Source organism: Natrix helvetica (assembly GCF_964273705.1).
Source record: "Natrix helvetica genome assembly, chromosome: 7".
NCBI classification, from domain to species: domain Eukaryota; kingdom Metazoa; phylum Chordata; class Lepidosauria; order Squamata; family Natricidae; genus Natrix; species Natrix helvetica.
In genome coordinates this window covers 56120728-56142078 of record NC_138558.1, presented here as the reverse complement: position 1 = coordinate 56142078, position 21351 = coordinate 56120728, and the positions used below count along the sequence as shown (strand labels likewise).

At 41.7% G+C, this 21351-nt stretch overlaps 1 protein-coding gene across 1 annotated transcript in view; it reads left to right on the top strand.

Annotated features, from left to right (window-relative positions):
* PDGFC (platelet derived growth factor C) overlaps window positions 1–21351 on the top strand; it is a 160451-nt gene that overhangs the window by 88160 nt on the left and 50940 nt on the right. Inside the window, exon 2 of the mRNA XM_081959278.1 lies at window positions 12871–13066. Within this exon, the coding sequence (XP_081815404.1) occupies window positions 12871–13066 (196 nt within the window). The remainder of the gene's footprint in view (window positions 1–12870; window positions 13067–21351) is intronic.

Sequence of the window (21351 nt, the reverse complement as noted above, 5' to 3'; positions counted from 1 at the left end):
TTCTGTTGTTAAGTGAGAGATTTGTTAAGTGAGTTTTGCCCCAGTTTACAACCTTTCTTGTCACTGTTTTAAACTATAAGTTTACCTTCAACTTATAAGTTAGTAACCCGGTTGTTAAGTGAATCTACTGTATTTTTTGGAGTATAAGGTGCACCTTTTTCCCTCAGAAAAGAGGCTGAAAATCTGGGTGTGTCTTGTATCAAGGATCATAACTGTGAAAAACAGTTATAAGTCACTTTTTTCAGTGCTGTTGTAACTTTGAACGGTAACTAAATGTTGTAAGCCAAGGACTACCTGTACTTTTTTCTTTCAAGCCTGTCTTCCATATTACTCCAATTTAGTTCAGAAGTTTGTATATTGTGTGCGTATATATGTGTGTCGTGCTTTTTACTCTGATTTATGCTGCAGGCAGAGTATATTTAACAAAACACTTTCGTATTTCTTTCCGACAGCTATGCTTTGATGTACTTTCCTTAATGTGACATACCGTACTATCATCTCTCCTTGAAGCCTCCTGTTTTAAACATATGCTATGTGTTTTTGAATTCTTTTTTCCCCTCCATTACTGTGATATTGTTTCTGTGTGTGCGTATTTGTTCAAGTATGTATACAGCTTAATAATTGTTTAAGATCTGTTCTTAAATGTTTTGAAATGCTCAGGATTCCTTCATGCTATACCACCATGGATTATGTAAACAAAAGTAAAATATAAATGTCTTGTAGATGCATGTGTTACTGCAGACTGATTCATTCTTGTTATCTCATCCTGATTCTCCTCATCAAGTTGAAATGTGTTACATTTTGCAGTTGATGGTTATGGATGACATTTCACGTGTAATTTCCTTATTTGCTTCAATTATACAAATGCTCATCTGTGATGTTCTGCATTCGTAGTTTGCAATACACCAAAGGATTAACAGTCCATGTACTTATTTGTTCTGTTCTGTTCAGTGGTATTAAGCAGAATGCTGTCTACAGCTGATCAGGCAAAGAAATAGAGAATACATACGTAGGTAGAAGGGTGTGTGAATAAACCAATATTGATTCAATTTAAGGTTCAACTGTAGCAAAGTTCCATTTGTGATTTGAAGATAAATGCAAATTTAAATATATAAAAAATTCAGTTTGATAAATGATTTATTCAAAATGTATTCATTTTGATTCAGAATCATCAAAATGCCTTCAGCTATTGCATTAATAAACCATATTAAAATGATATACCTATTAGAGGACATAAACATTACCAAGTATCAATCAAACAGCTACCAAGATTCCATTGCAACAATTTTAAAAAAACAGAATAAGTTATAAGGATAAAGAAAGGAAAGAAGACAGTTTTAAAAACTTTTACCAAATATACAAGGTTTTACCAAATATTCAAGGATCATTCTGATCCATCTGCCTTTCTAGACTGCCATGTTTATTGGCATAGCTCATTGGCAACTCTTTGTCAGTAGCAGAAGCCCCATATACAACTTCAACCCCTTCAACTTACAGTACATAGAAGAAAAAATTAATTATTTGCAATAGTGGCAAATAACTGTAGCTCAGGTGGAGGATGAGGGTGGAAGTTCCTTCTCCAAACTTGTGGATTGATTTCCAAATGTTTTATTACCAGCCTAGGTAACAACTTCAGCAGATATTAGAGAATGTCAGTGTCAGTATTCTTCTGCTTATAAGGGCTTTGTGTAGTCTGTAGATTTTCATAACCCTCAGAAGAGGGTTATGTCAGGTCAGGGTCTTGTGATAGGTCAGGTGTGGGTTGGGTCAAGCAAGGGACTTGTGATGGGTCAGATGTAGGTCACAAGTAAGGGTCTTGGGATGGGTCTTATGACACACAGCCTCAATTTCAACCACAAAGACGCCGAGCCCATTGAATTCCTAGCCAATCTCAAATCTATTCTAAAAATGAAACACCTGGACCAAGAAATATAAGAAGACATCAGGTAAAGAATCACCCCCAATATCCAACACAACAGACACAACAAAATATTCAGCCTAAAGAAGAAGAGAAACCTAAAGAAACTGAAACCAGATGAAAGCATTGTCTACCAGAGACTGACTGTAGTAATGGACAAAACTGACTACATCAGCAAAGCCAAAAAAAACCCAATAAAACAACTCCAAAACCTTCCAAATAATCCATGATGATCTGACAAAACAGCTAGAGAACAAAATAAAAGATAGCCTAAGGAAAATGGAAAAAGAAAAACAGCTACTAGAGTGAAAGCACATGCAATCACAAGATTCTGCCACACCCTACAGACTCCCAAAAATACACAAGAAAAATACACAAATACACAAGAACCTGATGCCCAATTGTATCTCTGTCTAGAATACCAATGTACAAAAATTCTGCAGAGGGAACTCAAGACACCTGTTCAGCGATTCAACTCATTCAATAAACTCCCCAGAACAATTTAACCAACTTATGAAGCACACAAAATCAACAAAGAAAAAATCATGGGCTCCTTAGATGTCACTGTATCTTCACTTCAATTGACATTGACCTGATGTATGGCTAAACCATGCACCATTTACTCACTAAACACTATACTGACAAAGATGATGCTAACCCAGTTCAACAGGAAAATCTATAAGCAAGTATAAGGTAATCACCCATAATGGGTGATAATGACATCACCCATATCAGGTCTAATTGCAGACGCAGTCATGCAACAATGTGAATCCATAGCTCTACTCACCATCCAACCAGAATTTTGGAGATGCTATGTCAATGACACCTTTGTCACCATCAAACACTAATTGAAGAAGCACATCACCACCCCAATAGCATATTTCCCATGATCAAATTCACACATGAAGAGGAAACAAAGAAAAGAGTTGCATTCCTCAACATCGACATAAGGAGATTACACAGTGGAGAACTGGAAACCCATGTCTACCACATACCCACTCACATGGATCAGATCCTCAGCTTTGCAAGCAACCATCCCATCACACACAAAAGAAGCTATGTCCAGACCCTCTTCAGAAGGGATAGGACACTCTCCAGTACCACAGCACTAAGAAAAGCAGAAGAGAAATGACTGCTTAATGTCTCTCTTCACAATGGCGATCCTTTGCAGTCTGACACACAGTCCCCAAGCCACAATGCACCACACAATCAATGGACATGCAAAAACTAACCCTACCATACACAAAAGGGAGGCCACACGCTGGACCTTGTCTTTGTCTCTGGCCAGTGGATGAGTGATCTGGGAATAGGGGATCCAGCCATTATTCCCCTGTCATGGTCGGATCACTCACTTCTCCGGCTTGACTTCCCTGGTGCTACCCCCCGCCGCGAGGAGGCGGAACCGGAAGGTATTAGATGGTTCCGCCCCAAGCGCCTGATGGAACCAGATAGGTTCCAGACGGAGCTTGGGCCACCTCCTGTGGACCTGACCCGCCCCCGAGTGGAGGACCTGGTAGACGCATGGAATAGTGCGACTACCGGGGCCCTAGACCGGGTGGCGCCTTTGCGGCCTCTCCTGCGGCGACGAACCACCCTGGCCCTTGGTTTACCGAGGAGCTAAGGGTGATGAAATGCCACAAGAGACGCCTAGAGAGTCGTTGGAGATCCTCCCGTTCCGAATTTGACCGAGCACAGGCACGAGCCTATTTGAGGACGTACCTTGTGGCATTAAGAGCGGCCAAACGTCAACATTGCGCCGCTCTTATTGCGTCCGCAGATAACCGCCCTGCCGCCCTGTTTCGGGTGACTCGCTCCCTCTTGTTTGAGAGACCGCGGGAAGCCCCTTTACAGGGCAGAGCAGAGGAGTTTGGGAAATATCTACAGGACAAAGTCGCTCAAATCCGGATGGGATGGGCCCCTTTCAGTGGTCCAGTAGAGACGCCCGTGGCGAGTCTTGAGGGACCGCTTTGGGAGGAGTTTGACTCGGTTGCCATCGAGGATTTGGACAGGTTGCGTGGACGTCTGCGACCCACCACATGTTTATTGGACCCGTGTCCCTCCTGGCTTGTACTGGCATCCTGGGAGGTTACGCGCGACTGGCTCCTGGGCCTAGTGAACGCCTCGTTGGGTGAGGGGTTTCTACCGGCCGCCTTGAAAGAGGCGGTGGTGAGGCCCCTGCTCAAGAAGCCTTCCCTGGACCCAACGGACCTAGTCAATTATCGTCCAGTCTCCAACCTTCCTTTTTTAGCGAAGGTTGTAGAGAGTGTGGTGGCACAGCAGTTCCCACGTCACCTGGAGGAAAATGATTATCTAGACCCGCGCCAGTCCGGCTTCCGACCCGGGCACAGCACGGAGACGGCCTTGGTCGCATTGGTTGATGATCTCTGGAGGGCCAGAGATAGGGGTTGTTCCTCTATCCTGGTCCTATTAGATCTCTCGGCGGCGTTCGATACCATCGACCATGGTATCCTGTTGCACCGGCTAGAGGGGCTGGGAGTCAGGGGCACCGTTTTACGATGGTTTGGCTCCTACCTCTCTGACCGGACGCAACGTGTGTTGGCAGGGGAGCAGAGATCGACCCGGAGGCCACTCACATGTGGAGTGCCACAGGGATCGGTGCTCTCGCCTCTCCTGTTCAACACATACATGAAACCGCTGGGCGAGATCATCCGTGGTTTTGGGGTGGGATATCATCTGTATGCTGATGATACTCAGCTATACATTTTCACCCCGAACCACCCCAATGAGGCCGTCGAAATGATGTCCCGGTGTTTGGAGGCCGTACGGGTCTGGATGGATGGCAACCGACTAAAACTCAACCCTTCCAAGACGGAGTGGCTGTGACTTCCGGCCTCCCGGTTCAACCAGTTGCTTCCATCTCTGGCCATCGGGGGCGTGCAACTAGCCCCCATGGAACAGGTGCGCAATTTGGGCGTCCTCCTAGATGCCCGGCTGTCCATGGATGACCATGTAACAGCCGTGGCAAGGGGGGGCGTTCCATCAGGTTCGCCTGATGTGCCAATTGCGCCCCTTATTGGACCGGGATGCCCTACGCACAGTCACCCATGCGCTAGTGACGTCTCGCCTGGACTACTGCAATGCTCTCTACATGGGGCTTCCCTTGAGATGCACTCGGAGACTACAGTTGGTCCAGAACGCGGCCGCGCGGGTGATTATGGGGAGGACTAGATACTCCCCTGTAACACCTCTCCTGCGCGAGCTGCACTGGCTTCCTGTGGTCTACCGAGTGCGTTTCAAGGTTTTGATTATGATCTTTAAAGCGCTTCATGGCACAGGACCTAGTTACATGCAGGATCGCATCCTGCCCCACACATCCCTACGACCAATTCGCTCACACAGAGAGGGACTTCTCCGGGTGCCGTCCACCAAACAGTGTCGGGGGGCGACACCCAGGAGCAGAGCCTTCTCTGTGATGGGCCCAGCCCTGTGGAATGACCTCCCCCGTGACATCAGGATTACTTCCGATCTCCGCTCCTTCCGTGTACAGCTGAAGACCCACCTCTTTCAATTATCTGGCCTGGCTCAACCGTAATTTTTCTTACTCCTCCTGACTGTCTTTTTAAATTTTAAATTTTAATTGTACATTGGGTTTCTTACAATTGGGGTATTTTAATGGTGATTTTTAACTGTCTAAATGTTGTAATTTGTTACCTCCTCCGTGCATGTGTGTCTTTGTATATATGTATGTTTATGTGTTTGTACTCATGTTTTATGTTCTATATGCTCCATTGTACGCCGCCCCGAGTCCTGTCTGGAAAGGGAGCGGCTAATAAATTCAAATTATTATTATTATTATTATTATTATTATTATTATTATTATTATTATTATTATTATTATTATTATTATTATTATTATTATTATTATTATTATTATTATTATTATTAAAAGGGAAGTCAGAAATGACAGCCAGAATTTTCCAACCTTTAGAAATAGCAATAGCCCACAAACCCACAGCCACACTCCATCAAGAATTCACATGACCACAGGAATGTCTTCGGACAACGCCTCAGCTAAGAAACAGAGATGAGCACCACTCCCTAGAGTCAGACACAACTAGACAGGGCAAACTTTACCTTTGCTTTATTCCCATGTATCTTTGAGGTTTATTGTTGCCACCATCTCTCTCACACACACATTCTGAAATTCTGTTCAAGAGGCCTATTGTTTTTTTTATAGAGCATAAATACCTCTTAGTGAGCAAAAATGTTTTCTCACTGGTATATACACAACAAATGCTCCAAATTGACAAGGTCCTCCTTCAGTCGACATCACAATCTCTACTCTTTAAAAACTTGATGTGTAAAATACATTCATATACTTAATATATTATTTAGATTGGTTCTCTGTTGTTTTATTTAACATTAGATAAGAGATGTACACAAACATACAGGTAGTCCTTGACTTACAAATGTACATTTGCCAATTAGAGGTGAATGCCCCAACCCTGGAAGTCTTTAAGAAGATGTTGGATAGCTATTTGTCTGAAACGGTATAGGGTTTCCTGCCTAGGCAGGGGGTTGGACTAGAAGACCTCCAAGGTCCCTTCCAACTCTACTATTGTATTGTATTGTATTGTATTGTATTGTATTGTATTGTATTGTATTGTATTGTATTGTAATTACATTCATCCTTCCCTGATTTACCCAATGCATTCACTAATCGAAAGCTCAGATTGTTAAGTGCACATGAGGTATTTCAGGGTGGGGAAACCTAGTGCTTCTGACCACCTAATGAGAGAGGTTTTTCCGTGGATCAGAGGAGGTGTTTTATGTGCTGCCTGAATCCCATAGATGAGGCTTCGCTTGTTTGTGTGCCCCAGTTTCTGGCATGCCATAGACTGGTGCAAGTCCATGGATTGGGGGTTCCATGGATTGGGGGAGACCACTCCCATAGATACAAGTACAAATAAACACTGCCATCTACTGTTTGAAGAATATATATCTACATGTATCTACTGAATACTGCTGTAGTTGTTATACAAAATACAGGAATGCTGTATTCCAGCAATACAGACACACACACACACACACAAATTTCCTCACCGTACAGTCTGTTTTCTGAAACTACAGTTGCATGTTTATTGTTACTTGATGTTTTGCATATGTGAATTAGACTTGTATTTCATACAAATATTAAATAATTTCATACTTGTATTAAATAAATGTGCACATGTTCAAAAACAGTGGATGAACTTCATCCAATTCTATTTGTGAATAGTATGTTACAATAAGTAGGTAAATTTGATCTAGAAGACTGAATTCTAGTCCAGCCATAGGCATGAAAGCCAGCTGGGTGGATGGACCAGTCACTTTCTCTCAGCCCAACTCACCTCACAAAGTTGTTATTTTTGTGGGGAAAATAGGAGGAGGAAGGAGTATTAAGTATCTTCCTTGCCTTAAGTTATTTATAAAAATAATAGATAGGATAATAAATAAATATATCAATTGTTATTAATTTATTGTTTTATCATAAACAAATAAAAAATAAAACAAACAAAATGAAATAAAACAAAAGCATATATTCAACCCTAACAACAACAAAAAATAGTTTACAAAAAAAGAAGGAAAAAGTAGTGAATTAAATTTTCGCAATTCTCGCCGGCAGGAGATGCCACCTGTAGAACATCTTATATATGTTCTCTCTGTATTCCGTTGCCATCGTTCATTTATAATTTGTTTCCCAAATTTTTTCCCATTCTGCCAATTCTATAGTATACCCAAAATTTGTCACCCATGTTATCATCGTTTCTTTCACAATTTCTTCTTCCATTTGGAATCTTAATAAATAATGATATATCTTTTTTATCAATTTTACTTCAGTTCCCTGTAGAATTTTACCTAACTCCTGTGGCTCTTTATAGAATCCATCTCTGTCTTTTTTATATCTCGCCTGTATTTGTAGGTATGATCACCAGTCTATATCTATTCCCTCATCTTTCAATTCTTGCCTTGTTTTTAACCTCTCTTGATTGTCTAATATGTCTTTGTATGTTATTATTTTATTTATGTCAAATACATTTGGATAGATCAATGCTTCCATAGTGGATAGCCAAATTGGGATTTTGTTATAATGTTTTCTTTTAATTTTTGACCAAATTTGAAGTAGGGCATTTCTAATTCGATGTCTTTGAAAGTAGCTGTGGTTTTGTCTTTCCCGTCCCAAATAAACATGTGCCAACCCAATTCTAAATTATGTCCTTCTAATGTTAGTATTCTCCTATTCTTAAAGTTAATCCAATCCCTTATCCAGGTGAAAGCTGCTGCTTGGTAATAAAGTTCCCAATCTGGGATTCCAAAACCTCGTTTTTCTCGACTGTCCTGTAGGAGTTTTAATTTAATTTGTGGTTTTTTTTTCCCTAACCAGATGAATTGTGCTATTAGTTTATTTAAATCTGTGAAAAAGTTTTTTCCTAGGATTATTGGTACCACTTGAAATAGGAACAAAATTTTAGATAAGACATTCATTTTAACTATGGCAATTCTTCCCATTAATGATATTTGCAGTTTCTTCCAATTATCCAAATCTTTTTTTAATTTTCTGAATTATTTTCTCATAATTATATTCCTTAATTATTGAACATTTCCCTGTCAGTCAAATTCCTAAATATTTTACCTTTTTTATTATCTGCATTCTCATAATTTCCTCTAATTCTTGCTCTTGCTTTTTGGTAAGATTTTTCATAATAATCTTTGTTTTATTCTTGTTAATTTAAAGTCCCGCTACATTACTGAATTCTTATATATTTTGGATTAGCTTCTAGTGGTTCCTCTAATACGAATACCATGTCATCTGTGAATGCCTGTGTTTTGTATTCCTCCTTTTTTATTTTTAATCCCTTTATTTCTTGATTGTTTCTAATTTCTATTAATAGAACCTCCAGTGTTAATATAAATAATAAGGGTGAGAGTGGACATCCTTGTCTCACTCCCTTCCAGATTTTAAATTCTTCTATAGTGTCCCCATTTATTATTACCTTTACTGTCTGAGCCGAATATATTGTTTCTGTCATTTTTATAAAATTATCCGCAAATTTCATCTTTGTTAACTGCGTAATGATGAACTGCCAATTTAAATTGTCAAATGCCTTTTGAGCGTCTAAAAAGATCAGTGCAACTCTTTCCCTGGGTTCTCTTCATAATATTCTAATGTGTTCATAATTACTCGCATATTATTCTTTAGCTGACGTTTTGGCAAGAAACCATTTTGGCCTGTGTGTGTAATTTCATTTAATATTTTTTTTTATTCGTTCTGCCATTATTGATGTGAAAATTTTATAATCTGCTTTTAGTAATGAAATTGGTCTATATTTTTTTATTTGTTGATGGTCCAAATCCTCTTTGGGTATCAGTCTTATATATGCTTCCCTCCATGATTTTGGTATTTTCGCTTCTGTAAGCCCTTCATTAAATAAATCTAAGATCACTGTTTCTATTGGCTCTTGAATATTTTTATAAAATTCTACAGGTATACTGTCTGGGCCCAGCATTTTTGTTGTTGTTGTTGTTTTGTGTGTGTGTCCTCACTGCTTCTGTTAACTCCCATCATTGTGATTCAGGAAGGAAATATTTTATTTAGTTCAGACACTGCATGTGTTTTGTTAGTTTTAATATTTATTAATGCATGTAGCTCTGATTTGAAGGAGGCAGCATGTAAACCACCTTAAATAATGAATAATGCTAATAGAAAAGTTTGTTTTTTATTTTAGTTAGATATTCGTTTATAATGCACTCAGGATCCCAGGAATTCTCAGATCAGCTCTGGTTGCTCTGTATGTGTATGTTTGGTATGAATAAATTATCCTCTCTCCTAGTATTTGGAATGTTGCTCAAATAGTACTTGGTAGAAGGCCTGGGCAATTCCAGAATATCTTCTTACATTGCAGTGTTAAAAACAGCCAGCGGATGATAAAATACAAATTAAAATACAAATTGGAGAGTTTTCATGCAGTGTAGTATTTAGTACAAAAAGTCAGCAGTAGTCCTAATCAGTTTAGCTTAATAAAGTTCAAACAAACAATTTCTTTTTCTTTTTTGGCCCATTATACTCACTACTGTCCTTGGAGGAGTTTTCCATTAAGAGGAAAGTCAAGATTCCTTTGAATCAAGCTCAATTCCTGATGATTACATCTACACATCTGTGTAGTTTCCTTGGCTATAATATAGGATGTTATTGCCATCTTCTGGGTTTTTTGTTCTGGCCCTCCAAGTCTGTCCCACAGTCCAGGAACTTTTTTTATCATCATCTATTCAAATAGTAAAGATGTCTGATCCACGCTTTAGCGTTTATTTGAGATCAGCTAGGTTTCTTAATTCATAAATTACAGTTCCTAAATCTGCAGATAATTTTACAGTCTTAAAATTTATACTAATTTATTTTAGCACAGAGAAACTACATGCATTCTGAGAATGAGTCTTTTTTAAGTCTGCCTTGCTCAACTCTTGGTCAGTTCAGATTACGTATATGTTACTAGAATTTTGTTTCTACAACTTATAACTGGGCTAAACAAGATACCCTAGGGCCATGACGGCATGCGTCCCAGAGATGGCACGCAGAACCCTTTCTGTGGGTACGTGTGCTATTGCCAACTGCTCTTCTGATTTCCAGCAGTTTCTGGGGCTCTGTTCTGCACAAAGAGCAGCTGGCCAGCACGCATGAGCGCACTGGCAACCAGAAAACCAGTTGGCCAGCACACATCTGTACACTGGTCAGCTGGTCTTCCAGTTTTCAAGGCTCTGGCACACATTCCAGTTTGGGCACTTGGTGCCAAAAAGGTTCGTCATCACTGCCATAGGACGACAGTTGTTGAATCAAATGGGCTTACAAAATGCATTCAAAATCTGGGACCCATGACTCTGGATGGAATGAAATTTGGGAAATTTGTGATTTCCTTAGTTGCCAGACTGCTGCAGCAGTCACATATCCTTATTTTCAATGTTCTGTGACAATTTTCCAGCCATTCTTGTAATCCTTCTTGCTCCACAGCAACAGCCACCTGCTCGGAAGGAAAGGGAAGGGAAGGGGAAGGAGAAGAGACAAAGAAAAAGAGAGGAACAGGGAAGAAGGAACCCCTACACATCATTTCTGGTCCATGCATGCTCTCCCCAACTTGCACCTTTCCAGAACCATGTGGCACCTCTTGCACACCCATATGCACAATTTTTAACTCTTGCAATCCCCTATGTGCTTTTCCTGACTCATGCGGCACCTCTTACACACCCTCATATACACTTATGGACTTGCGCTGCTTCCCACACACTGTTTCTCACCTGTCTAGTATCTCTCATGCACTCCCATATACCCGCAGGCACCCTTTCCAACTCACATCTTCTCCACATGCCCTCCCCAGCCTGCACGGCATCTCTTTATTTTTCCAATCACCATTTACCTTTGGCTCATGCTGTACCCTTGCACCTTACCCAAACCCATGCAGCACCTCTTGCATACCCCCATGCACCCTTCCCACCCACAGCATATACCCTTCCTGGCCTGCACAGCATCTCTCATGCACTTCTGCATGCCCTTCCCAACCCATATTCCTATGCATCCCTTTGCTCTCTTTCCTATCCAGCAGAGCCACTTGCCTGCCTGCTGACTTTTGATTTACTCACTTACTGCTGGCTTTCCCTCTAACAGAAGCTCCCCTGAAAGCTTCTTACAAGCAAAGTAAGTGGGAAACCTTGCAGGAATTCGAGAAGGGTGGGTAGGGAGACGTAATGATAGCATAACAGGGAGGGAAGGTTTCAATGTTCCCTTCCAGTTTCCCACAAGGAAATTGAATGGGGAAGCTGTGAGGAATTCAGAGGTTACTTCTGATGCCACTGCCAATTTGCCCATCTATGATCCTTTTAGGTATTTCTCTGTTTAGGTAAAGAAATACCTCTGAAACAAAGACCCAAAGGGCCACAGCTTGTCTAGTGTATGATATAAAGAAAGAAAGAAAAGGACCTTATTCAGTGAAATGACACTTCCATCTCATTAGTGCTATTTGAGGATTTAATTTTAACCCCTATTATTGTTGAGGGGAAGAGGAAAACACTGGCTAGAATAAAGGATTATCTCCTAATAAGTTATAGCAAATAAGATTGGATCAAGTTTTAGTAAATCTTTTTTAAAAGAGATGGGCACATATTTATAAAGCTTATTGTGTAAGTAAATAACTTCTAATCCATCTAAAAATTGCAATGCAGGTAGTTTTCATTTAGGGACCACAATTGGGACCTGCAATTCTGTTGTTAAGCAAAGTGGGTGCTAATTGAAACAGTTACTCTGCTTTTGATATTTCTTCAGCTTCCCTTTGCTTTACAGAGATGTGAAGGTTATATATGAGATAATTGGTCCAAAGTTACTTGTTCATCACCTTTGTAATTGCAGTTAGTCACTGTACGAGTCAGTCACTAAGCAAGGACCACCTATATATGTGTAATTGTGGACATCAGCATACTATCATAGAAAAATAGAACTTTGTAAATGTCTTTTTCACTTTAGTAATTGACTGCCTACTAATGATAGTTGCACTATGATTCTGTTTATCAAATCATGGGGTGTGTTTTTTTTAGAAAACAAAGCATTGGGGGATTTAGATATGGCAATTATTTACATACATTCACTCATCATCCCCCCGTTTCTTCTTCTTCTTTTCAAAGTCAAAAACTAGGAACCTGGAGTAGATGGCTTATTACGCAATGGTTTGTCATGTCTAAATTAAAATATTTGGGCATGTTTCTTAAGATAATCCCAACAACTCTTTTGGCAGAATTCCTTTTAGGAGAATGTATAGTATGGCATGGCAATCTACCATTCAAAGAAATAAATTAGAATACTAGATTAGAAGATATCAAAGCCCGTCTTTAGAATTGAATTCTATTGTTCAGTATAACTTGATTGTGCAGTTGATTGATTATTCTTTTGTATGTGTATATTTCCTTTATAGGAGTGCAAGAGCCGCATCATGAGAAGGTTATTACTGTGTCCGCTAATGGAAGTATTCACAGCCCTAAATTTCCTTACACTTATCCTCGTAATATAGTACTTGTGTGGCGATTAGTTGCAGTTGAAGAGAATATGTTGATACAACTTACCTTTGATGAAAGGTTTGGGCTTGAGGACCCAGAAGATGATATATGCAAGTAAGTATTAATTTCTGAATGTTTGTAAATGTAATAAAAAAGACAACATGTCATATACTGTGTAGCTTACATAAACTTTTAACAACTGAAGGCTGTGTTTTTGGGTTCAAAGAAGCTGCTGTTATGCAATTCATCTGTGGACCTGAAGGTGGCTGTGCAGTCTCAATCTGGAAGTGTATTGTCTAGCACAATGGGGACACTGTTATTCTATGATGATGCTTATGATTTTCTATAACTTTTTGGTGGTGCCTATCTTGAAAGCCAATGGAGGCTTCATAGCACAGGGCTCAACAGCAGTTTCTTTCAGCAGTTGCAGCTTTTATTTCCCTTGGTTGGATGTCACAGTGGTGTAGAGTTTCCTTCACAGTGTCTTTGTAGGGCCTGCATGGAACACCTTGAGTTCTCTTCCCAGTCTCAGCACACCACAGAGCAATCGGCAAGGCATACAGTCATCCATTCTGATTATATCTCATATCCACTACCTCTAGGTTCTAATAATCAGGGATTCAATGCTGGTGTACTTTGTCTGATTCAGGACCTCCAGATTGGAGATATGGTCTTGCAAACAAATGCCAAGGATGAAGCACAGAGTGCACATGTGAAATTTATCCAGATGTTTGATGTATCCTTGGTATAGAATCCAGAACTCATATTCATGCAGGAGAGATTTTAATGATAAAGCATTAAATAAAAGATGTCTGTTGATATTTATGGAAACCCATTTTGATTTTCCAAAGCATTGGTATAGTTTTCAAAAAAACTGAAAATTTCTGTATTAAAAAAAAGTCCTCACTAAGTGAATATAAAGCAAGGCCTAATAAGAACAAATAATAGAAAAAAATATTTTTTTTAATGTAGCAAAAAAATGTAAAAATATACTGTATTATAGGTAGATCATAAAATATTATGCACATTCCTATTTTCAAGTTAATTTAACAGTTGTTATATTGTTTTATGAAGTCTTATTTACATGTCGCATTTCAATATAGCACTGCATTACATTAAACCAAATTGCCATTGCAATCATATTACTGAAATTCTGTACAGGTTGTCCTCCTAGAACCATTTGTTTCGCAACTGTCAAAAGTTACAACAGAACTGGGAAAAGTGACTTACAATTGGTCTTCACAGTTATGATTGTTGCAGTATTTGAGTGTTGCAGAGTCACATGATCAAAATTTGGACACTGCAACTGGTTTGTTGAATTTACGATAGTTGCAAGATTCCAGAGTCTTTCATTTCAGCCTTCACAGCTGGCTTTCTACAAGCAAAGTCAAAGGGGGAAGTCATGTTTGCTTGACTGATGATCCACTTAACAATTGCAGTGATTAGCTTAACAACCATAGCAAAAACGAGCATAAAATCGGTCTCACTTAATAACGGTCTTACTTAGAATGGAAATTCTGATCTTAGTTTGGCCATAAATCGAGGACTACTTGCATCGCATAAACATGATCAGTTGAATTCAATTGTAATAGGTTTCAAATTTTTATTTTCTTAAGAATTTTAATTCTAGTCTATACTATACAAATTGTATAGACTGCCAAGCAGAAACAACGTTGTAGATACTTTGCTTTTGATATTTATTTTGAATGAAAGCTATTGGACTAATACTTCACTAAAAGAGTAATTCATAATAAGCTTAAATACAGTCATTATAAATTGGCTTTGGATTTATGGTAGAAACCTCATCATAGCCTTTTATCAAGCACTAGAAAATTCAGCTAATAGATTCAGTGTGACTTAGAAATTAGATCACAAAGATATTAGATGGTTTGACTTTTGCTAGTACTGTTTTTGCTAGTATTGTATCCATTTGTTGTAGCAGCTATTTAAATATAGTGGTTTTAATTGGTCATAATACTGCAATAAAAGCTGAGGTGGTGTAGTGGTTAGAATGCAGTATTGCAGGCTACTTCTGCCAGCTGACAGCAGTTCGATTCTGACCAGCTGAAGGTTGACTCAGCCTTCCATCCTTCCAAGCTCAATAAAATGAGGAGCTAGATTGTTGGAGGCAATATGCTGACTCTGTAAACCATTAGAGAGGGATGTAAAGTACTGTGAAGCAGTATATAAGTCCAAGTGATATTGCTATTGCTACTTCTTGGTTACTGCTTCTTCATATTGTCCTTTTCTTGATTAATGCATATTCCTATCGTCCATTTTATCTGGTCATCCTAGACACTCACCGACTCACTCACTCACTTGATTAGGATTCCAGTTGCTCCTTGGATAGCTCACAGCATTAAAAAAACGGTGTGTATGTCTAGATAAAATAATGTATGTGAATCAACACATGGTCTTTTCTCAACATTTAAAGCTGTAATTCTTTATGGTGTTTATTACCGTATATTATACAGCCACATGCAGCTAACTGAGACTAGTCTCCCCAGTCACGTGACTGAGATTGCTTGACATTGTTTATAACATTGTTTATAATATCTCCATACAATTTCTTACATTTAATGTTTCTAAAAGCTATGTATGTAGGCTATGAAAGAAATGGAATAGTAATAGCATTGACTTATATACCACTTCATAGTGCTTTATAGCCAGCTCTCTAAGTGGTTTACAGAATCAGCATATTGCCCTAACAATCTGGGTCCTCATTTTACCAACCTCAGAAGGATGGAAGGCTAAGTCAACCTTGAGCTAGTGAGAATCGAATTGCTGGCAGTCAGCATAATTAGTCTGCATTACTGCATTCTAACCACTGCACCACCATGACTCTTACAGTAGAATTGCTGTAGCCCATTTTACTCATCGTAGTTACTGTTTGCATAAACATAAAAAATACAGGAAACTTTCCAACTCTTTTGGAAGGAGAAATTAGCCTTGTCTGAGTTTTGGTTTCTATATCTTGATCTGACAGCACGTATACTGATGAAGCTTAAGGGATGATTTCTTAGTATTAGTTCAATCTCCTATAATACATACCAATGATAATTAGTTCATGTTCCCTGGAGAATGTGTCAAGGAAGAAATTAAATATGTCAGAGTAATTTTACAGCCACAACCCAGTTATTTTAGATAAGATAAAATTTTAGATAAAAAAGCCTTTGTAAGGCCACACTTGCAATACTGCATTTGCTCACCACATTACAAAAAAGATGTCGAGACTTTGGAAAACGTGCAAAGAAGAGTAACTAAAATGATTAAAGACCTGGAGACTAAAACATATGAAGAATGGTTGCAGGATTTGGATTTGGCAAGTCTAGAGAAAAGAAAGACTGAGGGGGGGGGATGATAACAGTATTTCAATATTTAAGGGACGGCCACAGAGAAGAGGGGGTCAACTTATTTTCCAAAGCACCAAAGGGCAGGACAAGAAAGAATTATGGAAACTAATAAAGGAGAGAAGCAACCTGGAATTAAGGAGAAACCTCCTAACAGTGAGAACAATTAACCAGGGGAACAGAAGTTGCCTTCAGAAGTTGTGGGTGCTTTATCACTGGAGGCTTAAAGAAGACACTGGACAGCCACTTGTCTGAAATGGGTTCCTGCTTGAGTAGGAGGTTGGACCAGAATACCTCCAGGGTCCTTTCCAGCTCTCTTCTGGTTGAAGTGTGCAATTTAATTGATATTGCTGTTTTGTTTTGTTTTTACAAAAAATGATTATCCCAGAAAAAAATAACTTCCTTGCATCTAGATTTACAGAACAAGTATAGTCCAGACACAAATATTGCTTTTGGGAGTAAGGTGTTGAAGAAAATACTATCTGTACAACTGTATAAGGAAATCCTTAATCTTCAACATTCAATCTGGACTTTGACTTGGAAGCCATGTCTGTTGATGTCAGATCCCTTCTAAAGCATATTTGTGAGTCAGGGCCAGTGACGTGCAGTCAGGTGAGGCAAGTGAGGCACAGCCGCACCTCTCATCATGAAAAAAAAACATATGAGAGCTTGCTGTGAGGTTTTAGCGCGCTCAGCCTCTCAGGCGACAGCTGAGGCGAGACTGAGCTAACTGCTGATGACTCTGCTTAACTGTTAAAAAAAGCCTGAAAAAAGCATCCCGGCCAGACGAGAGGGACTGCAGAGAGGGTCTCCTCGAGTCTAGGACAGCGAGTCATTCAATGGGAAAGTTGCCTCTTGGAAGGAATAACCCGGCTTGGCTCCCGCTTCGTCTCTCCTGCCTCTTCGCTTCTCCGTTCAGTCGTTGGGCGGCAGATTGAAAGCGGGAGCCAAGCCGGGTTATTCCTTCCAAGAGGCAACTTTCCCATTGAATGACTCGCTGTCCTAGACTCGAGGAGACTCTCTCTGCAGTCCCTCTCGTCTGGCCGGGATGCCAGCGAGAGTGTTGGACTGGAGGAAGGAGGGATACATTCTCTCTCTCTCTCTCTCTCTCTCAAATGGCAAATCTGAGCAGCCGCTGCTGGGAGCCCATCACACACGTTCAGGAAGGGGGGGGCTTTCTGAAGGCGTGCAAGAAAGCCCCCCCCCATTGCCCGAATGTATGTGACGGGCTCTCAGCAGCGGCTACTCAGATTTGCCATTTGTGTGTGTGTGTGAGAGAGAGAGAGAGAGAGAGTCTAGGACAGCGAGTCATTCAATGGGAAAGTTGCCTCTTGGAAGGAATAACCCGGCTTGGCTCCCGCTTTCGATCTGCCGCCCAACGACTGAACGGAGAAGCGAAGAGGCAGGAGAGACAAAGTGGGAGCCAAGCCGGGTCATTCCTTCCAAGAGGCAACTTTCCCATCGAATGACTCACTGCTCTAGACTGCGGAGACCCTCTCTGCAGTCCCTCTCGTCTGGCCAGACTAGAGGGACTGCAGAGAGGGTCGCCTCGAGTCTAGGGCAGTGAGTCATTTGATGGGAAAGTTCCCTCTTCCTCCGCCCAGCCCTCCTTTGCTTAGGCTTCTTTGTCAAGAAGCGGCTTTTGGGGCTAATGGGAGAGGAGAGTGAAGAGAGAGAGAGAGTGAATGGGAGAGAGAGAGAGAGAGAGAATCCCGTCACATACCGTACGTTCGGGCAATGGGGGGGGGCTTTCTTGCACACCTTCAGAAAGCTTCTGAAGGCATGCAAGAAAGCCCCCCCCCCATTGCCCGAACGTATGTGACGGGATTCACTCTCTCTCTCTCTCTCACACACACACACACACACAAATGGCAAATCCGAGTAGCTGCTGCTGGGAGCCCATCACATACATTTGGGCAATGAGGGGGGGGGCTTTCTTGCATGCCTTCAGAAGCTTTCTGAAGGCGTGCAAGAAAGCCCCCCCCCCATTGCCCAAACGTATGTGATGGGATTCACTCTCTCTCTCTCTTTCTTCACTCTCCTCTCCCATTAGCCCCAAAAGCCGCTTCTTGACAAAGAAGCCTAAGCAAAGGAGGGCTGGGCGGAGGAAGAGGGAACTTTCCCATCGAATGACTCACTGCCCTAGACTCGAGGCGACCCTCTCTGCAGTCCCTCTAGTCTGGCCCCCCCATTGCCCGAATGTATGTGACGGGCTCCCAACAGCAGCTGCTCGATTTGCCATTTGTGTGTGTGTGTGAGAGAGAGAGAGTGAGTGTATCCCTCCTTCCTTCGCTGGCGAGAGTGAGGGACTGCAGAGAGGGTCACCAAACCAATTTCAAAATCATTCTTTATTCCAAATGCGCACAAAAAGCGTCCGCGATCAGTGGAAAAGAGCACTAGGTAGCTGGAACGCAAACACGCATCTACCCAGCTGTCTTTTCCAGCTTTTCGTGCACATTTGGAATAAAGAATGATTTCGAAATTGGTTTGGCGAGGCGGGCGAAGTTGCGGTTCTCAGTGGAAGCTGCAGGCGGCCGAGGCTCCGACAAGAGCGAGGCGTGCACGGCAGGGGCGGAAGGTAGCCCGCAGCTACCCCCTCCTCTCCTTCCTGTCGCTCTCGGCTGGAGCCAACCTCGCCGGCCCTTCCAGAGCCGGAGCGGGATGGAGCGAAGAAAAAGGGGCGGAAGCGCAAACAAGAGCTCGGGGCGACAAAGCGGACTTTTCCTTGTTGCGCACAAAACACCGCTTTGGTGGGAAACCGCTCGCCGTTCTTGCGCACCTCTCCAGCCACCGCCTTGGAAGTGAGTCACGCGGACGGAGCTTTGGGGCTGAGGAGAGAGGCAGGGACGGAGGGAGTGGGGGGAGAGGAGCCGGCCCTCTCACCCCCCAGGCAATGGGGAAAGCTTTCCAGAAATGGGGGGGTGTATCGCGGGAAATAAAAAGGGCGCGCGCTGGGGGGGATGAAGGAGGCTTTGGCGCGCCTTAGAGGTGGGCGGGAAAGCAACGAAAGGGGCAGCGAGGGTGGGCGGTGGCTGCAGGCGGCAAGGCTTGAGCGGGGTGAAAGCGCAGCCCCTTACGTTGCTTTCCCATTCACCCCGCTCAAGCCTTGCCCGAGGGAGCTGGGGATCGGGCTTTGGGTTGGTGGGAGACCTTGAAGGAGTGGGGGGGGAAGGGACTGGTGCCGGGGGAGGAAGCAATGCTACGCGGATCAGTGCACTCCGCAGTCCTCTTAATGTTCACTCAGGAAGGCGGAAAATGGGACCACGTGTGCTGCACACGTGGTCCCATTCCCCGCCTTCCTGATGACGTCACCAGCCTCCCCAGCCATAACCCTCACCGCACGTCACTGGTCAGGGCATAGAAAGACTGTTCTCTGTTTTCTCTTTTTTTCAAGATAATTTCAGAAGAGAATAATATCGAGTGATTCTGTTTTGGTACCCTCCTTGGGGTGCCCCCAGTCCCTTTAAGATCCATATAAAGATTTCTTTTCCCTCCAATCCCTTGGATATCTGTATTAAGCTACTGAGGGTGGTGATAAAGATGTGGTGAATGGGGATAGGACGGGACAGGAATGGCTGCGCATACAATAAGCTGAATGAATAAATTCAGATTGAATCCAGATAAAACTTAGGTCTTATGTTTGTCTCTTGTAAATTTTTAGAAAGAAGAAATGCATGATTTAAACATGTTCCTAGAATTATTATCAATCAGAAGTATATCATCTTAGCAACTAGATGTACATATTTACAGCTTTGGATGGCTTATCATCTATATTTTTTTCCTGCAGGGGGATAGAATAACCATTATTGTCCATGCATTAGGAACCTTGTGTTTAGATTACAGTATCATACAGATAATCCTCAATTTATAACCATTTGTTCAGTGACCATGCAAAGGTATGGTGATGCTGAATGAAGTGCCTTATGACCAGTCCCCAAAGTTAAAGCTATTACAGCATCCCCACGGTCCTATGATCAAAATTTGGGTACTTGGCAGCCCACCTGTATTTATGACTTCAGGTGTATGTTAACCCTCCCAGTCACCTATAGCTGGATGCACAAGGCTTTCTTGCCTTAATTGCTCACAGATATTTTCTCACAATATCAAGGGAAGATGGCTTACATGGCCAGCAGCTACCTTGTGAAGGGCTAGGCACAGCCAAAGGCAGGGAACAAGGCAGCAGGAGATGTAGAATGGCAAGGGTGACTGCAGGACAGGGGGGGGGGGGGGTAGGCTGTTACTTCATATAATGAAGGGGTTCGCACTGCACTGTGGCTCGGGGGGGCTCTTGCAGTCCCAGCACACCAATAAGCCTCTTTACATTGTATTGTGAAGATGGACTGAGGTTCCAGAGATATCTGCAGCTTTATGCTATCTTGCAACTCAGGGGCTTCTTCCATCTTCAGAGTCGTGGTATGCAAATAAACTCTGAGCCACAGTGTGGAAAAAAGAATTAGAACTGCATCATTCAAGGACTGCATGCCACACTTGAAGACATGGTGCAGTGCAACCAAAAGGGCAAAGATGGGTTGGGGGGAATAGAAGAGAATACAGTCCCTTACCTTATTGAGGCTCAGGACTAGGAGAAACCAAGCTTGGAGTGTTTGGGTCTGATGTGGATACTTGCTTAACAACCTGCAATTTTCAGCTAATTATCAGGGTTCCAATGGATGACCTAATTAAACCATGAGCCTGGAGCCAATTTTCAAAAGAAATACAGTTATTTATTCGGAGTAGCAAGTGGGGAGTACAGGATTGCTGTTGCTCAGTTATATGGTCAAGTAACGTTGTACTTTATGACCACATCATTTAGCAATGGATTCCATTCCCAGTTGTGGTTGTAACTCATTACAGCCTATAATAAATTCTATGTGAGATTTTCTTTGTATTTATCTGGAAAATCCTGCTGTAATGAGTTATACAGTATGTATTGGCAGGATTGCTGACTGGAGTATCTCATCCTATATTCAGCACACTTGTACTGCAGCAACTGCACTGCATCTAGCTCCTGGGCCAGATTCTAAGTTTTCGAATTGGTACATATAGTTC